This window comes from Danio rerio, chromosome 4 (genome assembly GCF_049306965.1).
Source record: "Danio rerio strain Tuebingen ecotype United States chromosome 4, GRCz12tu, whole genome shotgun sequence".
In the NCBI taxonomy this organism is placed as follows: domain Eukaryota; kingdom Metazoa; phylum Chordata; class Actinopteri; order Cypriniformes; family Danionidae; genus Danio; species Danio rerio.
The window spans coordinates 73,042,501-73,060,000 of NC_133179.1; the positions used below are offsets into that span (position 1 = coordinate 73,042,501).

At 36.6% G+C, this 17,500-nt stretch overlaps 2 protein-coding genes across 2 annotated transcripts in view; one reads left to right on the plus strand and one right to left on the minus strand.

Annotated features, from left to right (window-relative positions):
* The window catches only part of abcd2 (ATP binding cassette subfamily D member 2), a 38,300-nt gene extending 32,028 nt beyond the window's left edge, over window positions 1-6,272 (plus strand). Inside the window, exons 9-10 of the mRNA XM_073948361.1 lie at window positions 2,063-2,188; window positions 5,391-6,272. Coding sequence (XP_073804462.1) covers window positions 2,063-2,188; window positions 5,391-5,616 — 352 coding nt within the window. The 3' untranslated portion in view covers window positions 5,617-6,272. The remainder of the gene's footprint in view (window positions 1-2,062; window positions 2,189-5,390) is intronic.
* tmem19 (transmembrane protein 19) overlaps window positions 1-17,500 on the minus strand; it is a 1,055,620-nt gene that overhangs the window by 758,197 nt on the left and 279,923 nt on the right. The gene's annotated exons all lie outside the window — the stretch shown is intronic.

Here is a 17,500-nt window from a genome sequence, read left to right on the forward strand (position 1 = left end):
TTGCCTTGTAACCTAACAGAGGGCTAGTTCTCTGGCACTGCATAATATTGTGCCCGCTGTAGCCATGATACAGCAGCAGAGTTCCTTGCTTATTACACCAATATTAGTGTTTAGTTCCTATAGCCATATATAAACCTAGGAAATGACAGGCACAATGATATTAAACAGCGCTGTTGTCTTTTAATCTGACAGTGGACTATTTTCTGGCACTGCATAATATCATTGCACCTGCTGTAGCCATGATACCGCAGCAGAGTTCCTTGATTATTACGCCAGTATGAGAGTTTAGTTCCTATAGCCAAATATAAGCCTAGAAAATAACAGGCACATTGATATTACACAGCTTTTTTGACGAGTAACCTAACAGTGGAATATTTTCTGGCACTTCATAATATCATTGTGCCTGCTTTAGCCATGATACAGCAGCAGAGTTCCTTGATTATTACGCCAGTATGAGAGTTTAGTTCCTATAGCCAAATATAAGCCTAGAAAATAACAGGCACATTGATATTACACAGCTTTTTTGACGAGTAACCTAACAGTGGAATATTTTCTGGCACTTCATAATATCATTGTGCCTGCTGTAGCCATGATACCGCAGCAGAGTTCCTTGATTATTACGCCAGTATGAGAGTTTAGTTCCTATAGCCAAATATAAGCCTAGAAAATAACAGGCACATTGATATTACACAGCTTTTTTGACGAGTAACCTAACAGTGGAATATTTTCTGGCACTTCATAATATCATTGTGCCTGCTGTAGCCATGATACCGCAGCAGAGTTCCTTGATTATTACGCCAGTATGAGAGTTTAGTTCCTATAGCCAAATATAAGCCTAGAAAATAACAGGCACATTGATATTACACAGCTTTTTTGCCGAGTAACCTAACAGTGGAATATTTTCTGGCACTTCATAATATCATTGTGCCTGCTTTAGCCATGATACAGCAGCAGAGTTCCTTGCTTATTACACCAGAATTAGTGTTTAGTTCCTATAGTCATATATGAGCCTAGAAATGAACTGGTACAATGATATTACATAGCACATTTGCTGAGTAACCTAGCAGCCGACTATTTTTCTGGCACTGCATAATATCATTGTGCCTGCTTTAGCCATGATACCGCAGCAGAGTTCCTTGCTTATTACACCAGAATTAGTGTTTAGTTCCTACAGCCATATATAAACCTAGAAAATAACAGATACAGTGATATTACACAGCACTGTTGCCTTGTAACCTAACAGAGGGCTATTTCTCTGGCACTGCATAATATTGTGCCTGCTGTAGCCATGATACAGCAGCAGAGTTCCTTGCTTATTACACCAGAATGAGAGTTTAGTTCCTATAGCCATATAAACCTCGGAAATGACCGGCACAATGATACTAAACAGCGCTGTTGTCTTGTAATCTAGCAGTGGACTATTTTCTGGCACTGCATAATACCATTGTGCCTGCTGTTGCCATGATACAGCAGCAGAGTTCCTTGATTATTACGCCAAATGAGAGTTTAGTTCCTATAGTCATATATAAGCCAAGGAAATAACAGGCACAATGATATTACACAGGTTGTTGCCAAGCAATCTCGCAACAGACTATTTTCTGGCACTGCATAATACCATTATGCCTGCTGTAGCCATGATACAGCAAAAAGTTCCTTGATTATTACGCCAAAAAAGATTTTAGTTCCTATAGCCATATATAAGCCTAGAAAATAACAACTTTTCATTTTCTGCCAGCTTAGTACACGATGTAACTACAGAAGAGTCTAACTTTATGTTGGAAAATTATCAAAACTTTTTTAGCATTTTTTGAACAAGATGCTAATGGTCTAATCTGATTCAATGACTTATGCTAAGCTAAGCTAAAAGTGCTCCCGCCACACCTGGAGATCGACTGAATGGATTCAAAAGTGGTCCAACTCAACTGTTCAACTCTAGGAGAGCCAGATGAACCTACTTAAACACACACACACACACACACGCACACACACACACACACACACACACACACATATATATATATTGTATTTAAAAGTAATAATAGTAGATTTCTATCTTCTTTAGGCCCAAGTACGCTCTGCTGGACGAGTGCACCAGTGCTGTCAGCATTGATGTAGAGGGTAAAATATTTCAGGCCGCAAAGGATGCTGGGATCTCCTTGTTATCCATCACCCACAGACCCTCTCTCTGGTGAGAAACATACATGAGCTCTTTCTTGAAGAAAAGCTGTAGTTTATTTGAAAAATGGATTATGATATTCTTTTACAATTCGGTTTATTCATCTTTATTTCCAAGTTTAATAATTCATTCATTCATTTTCCTTCGGCTTAGTCCATTTATTCATCTGAGGTCGCCACAGCGGAATGAACCAGCAACTATTCCAGCATATGTTTTACGCAGTGGATGCCCTTCCAGCAGCAACCCAGTACTAGGAAACACCCATACACACTCATACACTGTGGTCAATTTAGTTGATCAGTTCCCCTATAGTGCATGTGTTTGGACTTTGGGGGAGCACCTGGTGGAAACCCACTCCAACGCAGGGAGAACATGCAAACTCCACAGGGAAACACCAACTGACTCAGCCGGGACTCGAACCAGCGACCGTCTTGCTCTGAGGCGACAGTGCTAACTATTGAGCCACCGTGCCACCCCCCTCAATAACTTAATTCTTAATAACAAAAATAGATTTATATATTTATTTTATTTTGTTGTTTCATTTTGTTTTGTTTTACTTTGCATTTTGCATGTTTTTGCTGTGCTGTTTACGTTTGTTTGTTTTGCGTTTTTTTTTTTGTCGCTCTTTCGTGTTTTTCTTTTTTGTTTACTTAGATTTTTCTTTGTTTATACATATATATATATATATATATTTTTTTTTTTTGCTGTTTACTTTTGGTTGACTTTTATGTTTTTTTATTGTATTTGCATTTTTTAATATTACATTTTCTTTTTTTATTTAGTTTTTCAGTTTTATTTTTTTTTCTTTTGTTTTGGTTTTTATTTGTTGTTTTTGCTCTTTTATTGTTTAATTAGCTTTTGTTTTGCTTAACTTTTTGATTTTTTGTTGTTGTTTGATTTAGTTTTACTTTATATTTTTCTTTGTTTAAGTTTTTTTTGCTTTATTGTTTACTTTTGCATGACTTATGTTTTTTTATTGTATTTGCATTTTTTAATATTAAATTTTATTTTATTTATTTGTTTTTCTGTATTCTTTTTTTCTCTTTTGTTTTGGTTTGTTGCTGTTTGATTTAGTTTTACTTTGCGTCTTGCATTGTTTAGATTTTGTTTTTGTTTTAAGTTTTTGTTTTTCTGTCTTAATTAGTTATTACGCCCCAAGTCTAGGGGAAAACAAACAACATGGGCATAATAAACGAAGAAAACAAATGTGTTGGGTTGGTGCATTTCCCAAACAAAACAAAAACTTAACGCAAAAGATTCCCTTCGGTCGACAACCAAACTCAGACACTCAGTTGAGAGTATATGAATAGATTTATTAAAGAAAAATGCAGTAAATATAAACGAGCATCTCTTCAGGGTGACCACAGGCCAAAATAACAAACAAAAGAATCTATAAAGTAAATAAACTAAATTACCTATTACTATTAAAAGAAAAATACAGCAAGCGTATCTTTCTCTCTAAACATAAACAAAGTCAAAAGTAATCAAATAAATAGGCAGGCCACCCCTACACGCTCAAACTCTCAAAATAGGTTAACGTATGTACAATGGTACAAAATAGGGATGGGTGACTTGAAACAGACGTTCCGACACAGTTGCGAGATCCCGAAGCGCAAGTGTTTCGAAACACTGCACCGAAACACCAAGTCACGTGACCAAAGTGTTTCGAAACACCTGGTCACGTGACTAAAGCGATTCAAAGCATCGATCAGGACCTGGCGAATTTCCATTTCACTCCCAGGGTCTGAAAAGCACCCCTGACCCAAAACAAGACAAATTTATTCACAAAGTGTTTATTCAGATGTCAGACCAATGTTGAAACAAAAACGATAGAAGAACAAGGCATTACCAACTGGTATTAAAGCATTTCAAAATGGCTTTATCAACCTGGATTTGACCCTATTATCCCCGCATGGTAGTCAAGAACCCTAGCGCTGCTCTAAATCGATTGAAAGTTTATCCTACAAAGCAGGGTTTAATATCTCAAACTTGCTGAAGCTGTTTCAGTGCAATACATTAAAAAATGACCACTAGGTGTCACCGTAGAGGGGGGTTTCGAAACGTTTCGAAGCTTAAACACATCTGCTTCGACTGTTTCAGTGTTTCATGAAGCCTCGCTTTGCCCACCACTACTTTCTCTCTAAACATAAACATAGTCAAAAGTAATCAAATAAATAGGCAGGCCACCCCTACAAGCTCAAACTCTCAAAGTAGGTTAACGTATGTACAATGGTACAAAACTGATTGTTGGTCGTCGGCCGGAGGGGCAAGGGAAATCCAGGAGCTCCACTCCCAGCACCGAAAGCAGCACAAATGAGCTCCCCGAGAGGCCTCCGAGTCTAGCAGCCAATCAGAACACGGGATCACGCCGGTATGGGAGCCTATGGGATAACAGAAAAACAACAAGAAGGCGGGACAGAGAAAAAGACATGCAATTCGCAATAATTATAAGTCGTAACACACACGTCTCATGCGTGTTTAAAACAGGCATATTTGTTATGCATTAATTTTTAAATGATTAACTCTTGGGTTTATGGGTTTGTGTTACAACAGATTTGTGCACTTTAGCAAAACTTCAAAATAAAAGTCACCATCCAACGCCATTACACAGCTCCAATTTAAAACTACCCCGACTGTGTTCGTCAGACAGTAAAGAAAGACATATACAGCGAGTATGACCTGAAGGAGGGAAAAGTATTTAGTAATTTCTGGGTGAACTGTTCCTTAAAATCAACATATCTACCTGAAAACAGAATAATATTTATTTGCATATATTTAAATATACTTGATGAAGGAATTGAGCTGAATGACTTTTAGTACCAGTTAACATAAAGGCACGGTGGCTCAGTAGTTAGCACTCACAGCAAGAAGGTCACTTGTTCGAGTCCCGACTGGGTCAGTTGGCGTTTCCGTGTGGAGTTTGCATGTTCTCCCCGTGTTGGCGTGGCGTAGTCCAAACACCTGCACTATAGGGGAACTGATCAACCAAATTGTCCGCAGTGTATGAGTGTGCATGGGTGTTTCCTAGTACTGGGTTGCTGCTGGAAGGGCATCCGCTGTGTAAAACATATGCTGGAATAGTTGTTGGTTCATTCCGCTGTGGCGACCTCTACTAAATAAGAGACTAAGCCGAAGGAAAATGAATGAGTGAGTTGTAAATATACAAACTATATATAGGATGTCATCAAATAATGTGGCGTAACCGCGTCCTCAGGAAATACCACACACACCTGCTGCAGTTTGACGGGGAGGGCGGATGGCGGTTCGAGCAGCTGGACACGGCCACGCGACTCTCGCTGACGGAGGAAAAGCAGCGCCTGGAGTCTCAGCTGGCGGGAATCCCCAAGATGCAGCTGAGGCTGAACGAACTGTGTAAGATCTTGGGCGAAGATTCAGTGCTGAAGACGGTGGAACCAAGACCGGACGACGAGGAGGAATGAAGGAAAGCCGGAGACTATCGCTCTTCAGGAAACTGTTTTTAAGATTTAGGAACGATTTTAACATTTGATTGAATATGTCACAATTTAATACTAAACTTGTTTTAGTTTGTCAGGAATTGGACAAATCATCCCCCTTTTGTTTTGTTTTGTTTGTTTGTTTTTTATTTTCGTTTTGCTGTTTGATTTTGTTTTGCTTAGAATTTTTGTTTATTTTTTATTTTATTTAGTTTTTTTTCTGCTCTGGTTTGCTCTGTTTTCGTTTTGTTTTTCTTTTCTTTTTGTTCACCTTTTTATCTTGTTGTTTAGTTTTCTTGCTCTTTTTTGCTTTGCTGTTTTGTTTCACATCTATGGTTTGTTTAGATTTTGTCTTTATTGTTGTTTTTGCGTTGATCTTTCGTTGTTTTTAGGGTGCTTTCACACCTGCCTTAATTAGTTGGGTTTAATCGCACTAGAGTTGGTTTTCCCTCTTGGTTTGTTTTGGGCAGGTGTGAATGCAGCCATCGTCAGGTGCGCACCAAAAAGAGCGTACCGAGACCTGCTTGAACCCTGCAGCGGTTCGTTTGTGGTGAGAATATAATCCGAACTAAACCGCTAAAAGTACTGCACCTTTTGGACTAATCCAGCTGCCGTAGGCCGATGCGCTGTGCATTATGGGATATGGAGGATAAATATTGGTTGACAGCGCTTTACCAACAGAGAGAGAGAGAGAGAGGAAAACATTACCTGTTGGATCGTTGGTAATATTTCCGCAAGATGACCATGTCGCAGTTTAGCAAAATTGATTCACGCCTCCACCTGAAGTGACGTGTGATACATTAAACACTGTTTCCCAGCTGCGGCTGCGCTTCATTCTCGAAATGTATAGTTTGTCTAATACAGGGATACAATCAGCCAACGCAGTCGTTGCTCCATGGTAAATTGATGTTGACATATTGTGTCTGCTGGTTTGTTTACGACTCGGAGTTCATTGGCATTTTTCCGCACATGAATTCTGACCAGTCGATGAGCAGTTTATGAAATACGTTCAACAACATCTGGCCAATGAGAGATGTGGATTTTGTCACATGACTGCATTTTGGTTCTTTTGATCTGGTTCATACCAAAGCAATCAGTGTGGTGTGAAAACGACAAAAGACGGCAGAAGATGCAAACATTTTTTGCCCTTGGTCCGGACCAAATGAACTGAACTACAGATGTGAAAGCACCCTAAATTTGCTTTTGTTTCAGTTCACATTCTTGTTTTGTTTTGCTGCGCTGCTTATTTTTATTTTCGTATTTTCGTTTTTCTCTTGTTCTTTGTGTGTGGTTGTTTGGTTTTGCTTCGCTTCTTTGTTTTGTTTTACACTTTTGTTTTTTATTTTGATCTTTCGTTTTGGTTTAAGCAGTGGTCAGCCGTGGGCGGGATAAAATAAGATGATTAGACATCGGTAAAACAAATTGCTCTTCATTTCACATATCAGTCCAGAGAGGTCATGTTTTGATCTTTTATTGTCTCACGCAATCACGTGACGTGAAGTCGCAGGTTAGGGTTCACCAAGCTCGAACTTTGGAACGCAGTGATTGTTTCCTAAACTTGACAGATTGTGTCCTAAACTCGTCGCACAAGCTTGCGTTTCGAGTTTGCATGTTTGACAGGTGTACGAATGGAAGTCTGCGCAGTGGCGCAGTAGGTAGTGCTGTCGCCTCACAGCAAAAAGGTCGCAGGTTTGAGCCTTGGCTGGGTCAGTAGGCGTTTGCACGTTCTCCCTGCGTTCGCGTGGGTTTCCTCCGGGTGCTCCAGTTTCCCCCACAGTCCAAACACACGCGGTACAGGTGAATTATGTTGGCTAAATTGTCCGTAGTGTATGAGTGTGAATGAGTGTGTATGGATGTTTCCCAGAGATGGGTTGCAGCTGGAAGGGCATCCGCTGCGTAAAACATATGATGGATAAGTTGGCGGTAATTCTGTTGTGGCGACCCCAGATTAATAAGGGGACTAAGCCGAAAAGAAAATAAACGAATTAATGAACGAACGAATGAAAGTCTACGAAAAGTGCAGTGCGACCAGCTCCAAAGCAGTGGACCAATCAGAAGAACTCGGATGTGGGACAGCTGTGACTTTCGACGTGTATGTCTGAGGGAGCTCAGGAGACCGAAACGTTCCATATAGTAAATCTTTGAGCAAGCATTGTGTCTAGTTTGCCATGTTCGCATGTATATGAATGGAAGTCAACGGGGCGAAAAGTCCACCCAGCAGGCACACAACGTCATGAGACGTTAATATTAGGTTAGATTTAGGTCGTGACGTCGGGTGACCAAAACTCAACATCTAGCCAGCATCTAAAGACGTTGTTTTGACATTTAATGACGTTAATATTTGGTTGATTTTAGGTTGTGTTGGAAAGTGGCCAAAACGGTTATGTGATGATTATCACCGAGAGAGGATCTGCGCGTCTCCATTTGAAATAACGAAACTGAGCGCTCAAAAGACGCTCTATCTATACCTTTTGTCGACTCGCAATATCAGACCTGTGCATCGCAAGGCTTGAATTTTAAAAAAATTAAATAAATACTTCACGCAGGCTGATCAAAGAAGTCCAGCGGGCCGCAAAATGCCCAGGTATGTCTTAAATCAACGTCATATTGACGTCAAATACTGACATTTATTCGGCAGGTATGGCAGCCAAACTTCAACGTCTGATAGACGTCATAGTGGTAACGTCCACACAACATCAAGCTGTAACATCATCAGACGTTGATATTTGGTTGATTTTAGGTTGTGTTGGAAAGTGACCAAAATCCAACATCAAGCCAACATCTTAAACCAAATACGTATTAACGTCAAATACTGACATTTATTCGACAGGTATGGCAGCCAAAATTCAACGTCTGATAGACGTCATAGTGGTAACGTCCACACAACATCAAGCTGTAACGTCATCAGATGTTGATATTGGGTTGATTTTAGGTTGTGTTAGAAAGTGACCAAAATCCAACATGTTCAACATTGGGTTCTGACGTCAACGCGATTTAAATTTCCACCCGAATTTCAACGTGCTTACGGCATTGGGGTCATGTTGACGTCCTGTGCCTGCTGGGGCAGTGCGACCATGGCTTTAATTAGTTTTTAAATTTTATTTTTAGTGATGTCGTTTTTATTTTTGTATTATTTTGTTCTTGTTTTGTTGCTGTTTGGTTTTGTTTTTAGTTTTTTGCTTTGTTTTATTATTTTGCGTTTCATTTGTTTTGCTATTTTGATTTACTCTGCGTTTTGTTGTTTCGGATATGCTACTTATTTCGTCTGCACTTTGTTTTTATTTTTAGTGATGAAGTTTGCTTTATTTTGTTCTTGTTGTGTTGCTGTTTGCTTTGTTGTTACTTTTTTATTTTGCGTTTTATTTGTTTTGCTATTTTGATTTACTCTGCGTTTTTTTGTTCTATTTTGTTTTGTTTTATTTTGTTTTGTTTTATTTATTTTATTTAGTTTTTTTGTCTTGTCTTGTTTTATTTTGTTTTGTTTTGTCTTGTTTTATTTTGTTTTGTCTTTTTTTTTTTTTTTTTTTTTGTCTTGTTTTGTGTTTTGTTTTGTTCTGACCATGCTGCTTGTTTTTTTGGCAGTTTGTTTTTATTTTAATTATTATTTTGTAGTTTAGTTTTTCTTTTTGGTTTATTATTATTATTATTATTATTATTATTTGCTCTCCTTAAATTGCTGTTTGTTTTCATTTTGCTTTTTTGTTTTGCTGTTTTTTGCTGTTTTGCTTTTTTGTTTTGCTTTTTTGCTTTTTGTTTTGCTGTTTTTTGCTGTTTTGCTTTTTTGTTTTGCTTTGTTGTTTTTCTTTGCGTTTTGCTTTGTTTTGACTTCTGCTTTGCTGTTTAGTTTCACTTTTACGTTTTGTTTTGCTTTTCGTAACCACTATTTTTGTGTTGCTCTTTCATTGTTTTCCTTTGCTTATTTTTTGCTTTACATTTTTGTTTAGTTTTTTCGGCTCTTTGTTTTTATTTTTTGTTATTATTATTTCGTAATCGAGTTTTTCTTTTTCGTTTCTTTATATTATTTGCTTTTGTTATGTTTCTGTTTTGTTTCAGTTTTTTAATTTTGGGTGTTTCGTTTGTGTTGCTTTTTTGTTTTACTTTTTATGTTTTGTTTTTGCATTTTCGAGTTGCTCTTTCATTAATTGACTTCGCTTTTATTTTGCTTTCCATACATTTTTGTTCTGTTTTTGCTATACTTTTTCCTATTTTATTTTTCTTAATTAATATTAACTTTTTCGGCACTTTATTGAACCAATTACCCCCAAAAATCAGGTCTATAAATCATACTGGCAATCAGTCTTGAATCATGCCTTTTTCCTTTCCTTAATTTAGTTGTTCTTACTTCTGACTAATTCCCTCCATATACGAAAAACAACATGTACTATTCTGCGGTAAGAAGAATTGTGATCTTCTATATGTGCATCACAATCATGTAGCTTTTAAACAATCAATCAACCACTAAAGGCGATCGACTGGGAACATGGGTCACCATGTGAGTCAGCTGGAGAGTGTAAGACAGCAGCTTTCTGCTTTCTGAACAAACACAATATGCTGGAAACACACGCTGAGGGCGAGGGCACAGCAGGAGGTTCTCTTGAACCCACATTGAGCTGACAAACGCACAGAGAATGTGAGATTCTGGGACTGAACCAGAGACGTGTTATGTATTTGTTTCTCAGTTACTCTTCAGGTTTTGTTTGTGTGTTTATTTTGAGGTGTCTCTTCATTCAGACGGATACTGTGAAGTTTGTCTAACAGCTGTTGCTTTTATTATTATGTTCTCATCTTAGGATCAAATGCAGAGAATTAAATCTAAAGTTCATTCAGATGTTAAAGATTTAGTTCAACTTTTTTCTAGTTTTATTCAATCATGCCAGAGATGTAATACCTTTTTGATACGTTATTATTATTAACTATACTGACCTATGATGAAGAGTAGTTTACTATGAATCGGAGGATAACACCACTCAGTTTTAAAAAAACAGCTACTGAACAAACACAATGGACTTGCACTTGTTTGTATTCCTCCTCGCCTGTATGCTAGGACGTTTTTACACCGACGGGAGTATTTTTGTTCTTTAAACATACTTGAATGATATATGTGAATGAGACTTGACTCTGTCGAGTGTGTCAACAATCAACAAGCTACAAAAATAAGCCTGTAAATAAAATAATACAACCAAAAATACAAATAAAATGTGACTTTTCTATGTTTGTTTACATATTTACCATGACAGTTGATCAGCTTACATTATTAGTCTGAAGTCTGTTGGGTTAAAGAGAGACTAGATGATGAGATCTCATACTGTAGGCTAGTTTTTGCCTGGATTTTAGCCAAGATCATGATTATATTACATTTGTCATTGCATTCAGGTTTCCAGCTTGTTTATTATTGCCTGTACACAGTGGCGCAAAAAGGGGGTATGCAGTATATGCGGCAAAAAAATAAATAAATATGTTTTGTTAAAAAACATTATTTTGCATATTATACAAATATAACATTGTTATTGTTTAATTCAAAATCATTTAACACAATAACATGCAGTCCCACAGCCTAAAGTGTTCATGTAGATGTAACTGTTTAGATTTTTTTTTTTTTTTTATCAAAATAAACTGTCAAATCATACATAATGTCAAAAGTTATAAGGTTAATCTGAAAATTTGTCTTAATTTATTATTAATTAATTAATTTAATTATTAGTTTGCCAAAATAAGAGGGATCACACAAAATTTGAACCCGCATACCCCTCAGTAAATGTATAGTTGCGCCCTGCCTGTACATATAGTAGAATTGTAGGTTTTTTGAAGCCCGGCGGCCATCTTGATAGCTAAACGACATCAAAACCATTAGACTTTCACACATTGATGGCTTTTTGAACACCAAAATGACGACACAAGAAGTATTGTAAGTACAGTTGTATGTAACTTGAAGCTTTATTTACACATGTACACTGGGTTTTGTTTCCCTACGATGCTTGTAAAGTACTTTGACATCAATAAAACGTCAAATTGACGTCTAATATTGGCGTATAAAAAGCTAAGATCGACTGATATATCAACGCAATCTCACTGCAATTCGTAACTTTTTCATTTAGTGGCTAATTCGTATGAATTCGTACGATCTAATTCGTACAATTTAGTACGATTTGCTCATCCCCCTATGACGGTTGGGGTTAGGGGTGGGGTTAGGTGCCACACCTCCTTTTTAAAATCGTACCATTTCGTACGACTGAACTCGCACGAATTAGCCACTAAACTGGCAAAACGTAAAATACTTACGTTTTCTCGTGGGATCAGGCTGGATATATCTGTATATAAGTACCACCTCAGAAAAAAATGTCCAAGTACCACCATAAGACCAGTATTGAAATACAGTAGCACAGTAGGCCTAATTAAGCAGCTACAGCTCTGCACAGTTTAAAAACGTTGCAGATTAATTACTACTATTAATAATATTTATTATTATCAGTCACTTTAAACCGCATAAATAGTTTGAACATTAGCACTGATGTGCTTATATGAAAAAAAATAATAATAATAATAAAATTAAACGTTTAAATTAAAATGTGCGTTTATTAAGAATGCTAGGCTTCTGTTCTTTTTAAAGTAAAAACAAATCTCCTGTTCTTAAATGTAAAGTGTTAACCTATAGTATCCTATTCATCAAAGCCCGAAATGCTGCTCGGACCTTATAAATATAGGCTTTATGTCATCATTTATGCTAAATTTTTAAATATATTATAGGGTCCAGCCAGTTGGTCCAATGACGATATCCACTGGTGGATGAAGGTTCACTGCTTGTTCGGTCTTTCCAGTGCACAATGTTAATCTATATTAAACTTAACTCATATCTGACTCCAATTTTAGTATGAGGTGGTTTATTAGAATATTAATATATTTATCCTCGTTTTATCTGACTCCAATTATAAAACATTGAGAAGATTATTTTGTTTCCTTTCACATTATTTTAGATTATGATTGAATATTCTTTTGATTTGTTATTATACCTTATTCTCATTTACTCAGATTCCTATAGCATCCCGAGTCTTGCACTGGCCGGGTATACAATCTCTTAATACAAGCTTGTCAGTCTTGGTCATTAAACAGAGGAGATTAACCACTCTCCTAAAAAGGCAGAACCCTACTTACTCAATTTAGGAGATTTTTATGTGGTCCCCATAGATCTGTTATCTACTAATTCAAGACAAAGTATTTTAATAATAATCGCGCAGGATTATACTATTGTAGATGAAGGCCTAAATATCCACATTTAAAGTAGTTTCAACAATATTTTGTTGTTCTAAATAGTTGGCCTTTTACAGTCCAAGTATACTTGAATAAATGCCCATTTGCTAGTCGGATCTCTAACAACATTGTATAGCGTGCCACGCTGCTCCGTCTAACATGTTTTAGTCCGTTACTAACCTGTACAGTGGCTTGTAGTGCTATGGACAACAACATTTATCAGTGATAATAACACGAGGTTTGAATAGTTCAAAACATAATTTATTAGTCAGGTAAATGTATTATGCCAAATTCAATCAGTCAATTCATAAATGATCAATACAAAACATCAAATTATCAAAGACAAATCCAAGATTAAAAGATGCATTCCTGACTTTTTACATAACGTGTAAATTTTACATAACGTGGAGCCTAGGCCCCATGTTATGGGCTGATCTGAGTAGGCAGAATCGCGCTGGGTCTTTCTCAGACCTTACCTTAAATAATCCAAGAATTCCCTCAAGGAAGGGGGTGTGTGTATATAAAAGGCATTCACACTTAGTGGAAAGTCACACCCTTCACAGTGGTTCAAAAGATGCCTGAAGTTATATATTTATTGTTCTGATTATGTCTATTTCTGAGAGAATGAGACCATTGTACCAGTCGCACTGAGACATTTCAAATGATATCAAACATGATGGTTAAAGTCAGTTTGATTAATCTAGAACATTCAAACATTGAAATGACCATATGTGTGAGTTGGGGGGATGAAGCTGAGTTTCAGCATACTCAGATGCAAATGCAGCAGGAACTGGTTTTTCCCGCATTCCCCCTTGCTGGGTTGTGAAGTCACCAATCTCTGTTTTCAGCTCATGTTTTGAATTGTCAAAGATATCAGAATATTTGCAATATTTCAACTCTTACAATATGTTGCACATGACATGTTGGATTAATCTGCGCACCACTAGAAGGCAGCCCACATACCACTTGTGGTACACGTACCACAGTTTGAGAACCACTGATCTAGAGCAATGGTCTCAAACTCAATTCCTGAAGGGCCGCAGCTCTGCACAGTTCAGCTCCAACCATCTCCAACTCACACCTGCCAAGTCAATGCAAACTCACGGCAATTCGTAACTTTTTCATTTAGTGGCTAATTCGTATGAATTCGTACGATCTAATTCGTACAATTTAGTACGATTTGCTCATCACCCAATGACGGTTGGGGTTAAGGGTGGGGCTAGGTGCCACGCCTCCTTTTTAAAATCGTACCATTTCGTACGACTGAACTCGTACGAATTTGTACGAATTAACCACTAAACTGGCAAAACGTGAAATACTTACGTTTTCTCGTGAGATCAAGCTGGCCAAGTAGTCTTGAACACCTTGATTAGTTGGATCAGCAGTGTTTGATTAGGGTTGGAGGTAAACTGTGCAGAGCTGCGGCCCTCCAGGAATCCAGTTTGAGACCTCTTAAGCAGGGGTGCACACACTTTTTCCTATAAAGGGCCGAAAAGCAAACTTTGATAAATACCAAACAGCACATATTAAATTTAGGTTATTTTCTAATATTTAAAAAACGTTTAGAAAACGTTGCTTTAAATCCTATTAACTAATGCAGGATCATTTTTAACATTCGATTGTGAACTTACTACAGTAAAATCGTATTTATAAGAACACAAGTTCAATACGCTAGACGAGCTTACTTTGATTTGCTCGCAGATGTCTTGTGCATCTGTCAAAAGACAGTATTTAGTTTAAACGTCTTATTCAATTACAGTATTTATTGAATCGTTTAATTTCAGTTGGCTATTTTGTAGATCGGTAATAAATCAAGGAAGCAAAAGGTTATGTTGACTTCAAAATGACGATCCATCACTATTAAAAGCATTCGCCCCAACCACCTCCCCATCATTCTCCTTCTCTTCAGATGGGTTTGCAGGCCAAATCAAAGGTTATCATGCGCCAAGGTTACTTTTTTTTAATGCGTTCACTTTGAATTTACTCTATCAATCAGTACGCCTACATATAGTGTAATTGTATTTGGTATTTAAAGCCCAGAGGTCACCCTGATGGCAAAACAACCACTAAATGACGTCCGAAATGTTGATCGATTTGATGCCAAACCTTGACGTCTATTTGACGTCCACACATTGATCTTCTTTTGACCACCATAATAACCACACAAAACGTTTTATTCATCTGGAAGCTTCATTAACAAATTTGCGCCACGATTTGTTTCCCTACAATGCTTGTAAATGACCCTGATGTCAAAACAACGTCAAATTGACGTCTAATATTGGCATGTAAAAAATCTGTCAGAAATCCACTGTCCTGTAAGCGATTGTTGATGTGTTTTTACACCAGTGTGTTACGTCAGTTTAACGTCATTCTGACAGTCGACTGGAATCAAATTGATTAGCATGTCTGACGTGTTTTTTTTTTACGTTGTGTTCCCACAAAATTTAGTTCAACTCATCAGTTAGAATTTCAATGAGAAATTAAATTATAACATTATTTAATTGCCATTATATTAAATATATTTAGAGCTACAGTATTATTTTTTTTATTTATTTTAGAAATCAGTTGGTATATATAGTGAAATTGTATATGATATTTAAAGCGCAGAGGTCACCTTGATGTCAAAACGACGTCAAAATGACTTTAAAAAATATGTCAGAAATGTTAATCCATTTTAAGTCAAGCCTTGACGTCCATTTGACGTCCACACATTGATCTTCTTTTCACCATAATAACCACACTAAACGTTTTATTTATCTGGAAGCTTTGTTTACTAATTTACGCTAAGTTTTGTTTAACTACAATGCTTGTAAATTACCAAAACAATGTCAAATTGACGTCTAATATTGATGTATAAAAATCTGTCGGAAATCCACTGTCCTGTAAACGATTGTCGATGTGTTTTTACATCAGTGTTTGATGACAATTTAACGTCATTCTGACAGTCAACTAATTAGCATGTTTGACGTGTTTTTATGTCGTTTTGACATCAAGGTTTCCACAGGAAGGATGGATAATTAGCAAAATAATTAACAGAACTTCAAAGAAAAGTTTAATTATAACAGTATGTAACTGGCGTTATATCGATATAGAAATCTGTAGGCCTGCATATAGTATATTTGTATATGATATGTAAAGCCCAGAGGTCATCTTGATGTCAAAATCACGTCAAAAAACACGTCAGAAATGTTGATCGACTTGATTTCAAACCCTGACGTCTATTTGACGTCCACACACTGACGTCCTTTTGACCACCAAAAAACATTTTATTCATCTGGAAGCTTTGTTTACTAATTTACGCTAAGTTTTGTTTAACTACAATGCTTGTAAATTACCAAAACAATGTCAAATTGACGTCTAATATTGATGTATAAAAATCTGAAGGAAATCCACTGTCCTGTAAGCGATTGTTGATGTGTTTTTACTTCAGTGTTTCATGACAATTAAACGTCATTCTGAAAGTCAACTAATTAGCATGTTTGGCGTGTTTTTATGTCGTTTTGACATCAAGGTTTCCACAGGAAGGATGGATAATTAGCAAATTAATTAACAGAACTTCAAAGAAAAGTTTAATTATAACAGTATGTAACTGGCGATATAGAAATCTGTAGGCCTGCATATAGTTTATTTGTATTTGATATGTAAAGCCCAGAGGTCATCTTGATGTCAAAACCACGTCAAAAAACACGTCTGAATTGTTGATCGATTTGATTTCAAACCCTGACGTCTATTTGACGTCCACACACTGATGTCCTTTCGACCACCAAAATAACCACACTAAACGTTTTATTCATCTGCAAGCTTTATTTACAAATTTACGCTGAGTTTTGTTTCACTATAATGCTTGTAAATTACCTTGATGTCAAAACAATGTCAAATTGACGTCTAACATTGATGTACAAAATCTGTCGGAAATCCACTGTCCTGTAAACGTTTGTTGATGTGTTTTTACATCAGTGTTTGATGATAATTTAACGGCATTCTGACAGTCGACTGGAATCAAATTGATTAGCATGTCTGACCTGTTTTTTATGTCGTTTAAACATCAAGGTTTCCACTGAAAGGATGGATTAATTAGTTTAACTCTAAAAACTGAATTTCAATGAGAAATTCAATAATGATATTAACTGACATTATATCGATTATATCGAGCTTTTTTATTGCATTCACTTCTAATTTATTCTAGAAACCAGTAGGCCTACTTATAGTAATGTACAGTTGAAGTCAGAATTTTTAGCCCCCCTGTTAATTTTTTTTCCCCCAATTTGTGCTTAACGGAGAACAGATTTTTTTTCAACACATTTCTAAACATTATAGTTTTAATTAGGCAAGTTATTATATGACGATGGTTTGTTCTGTAGGCTATCGAAAACGAAGATAGCTTAAAGGGGCTAATAATACAGACCTTAAAATGGTGTTTAACAAATTAAAAACTGCTTTTATTCTAGCTGAAATAAAACAAATACGACTTTCTCCAGAATAAAAAAACATTATAGGAAGTACTGTAAAAATTTTCCTGAATCTGTTCAACATCATTTGGGAAATATTTTAAAAAGGAAGGGAAAAAAATAATAAAGGGGGTGAATAATTTTGACTTCAACTGTATTTAAACCCCAGAGGCCAT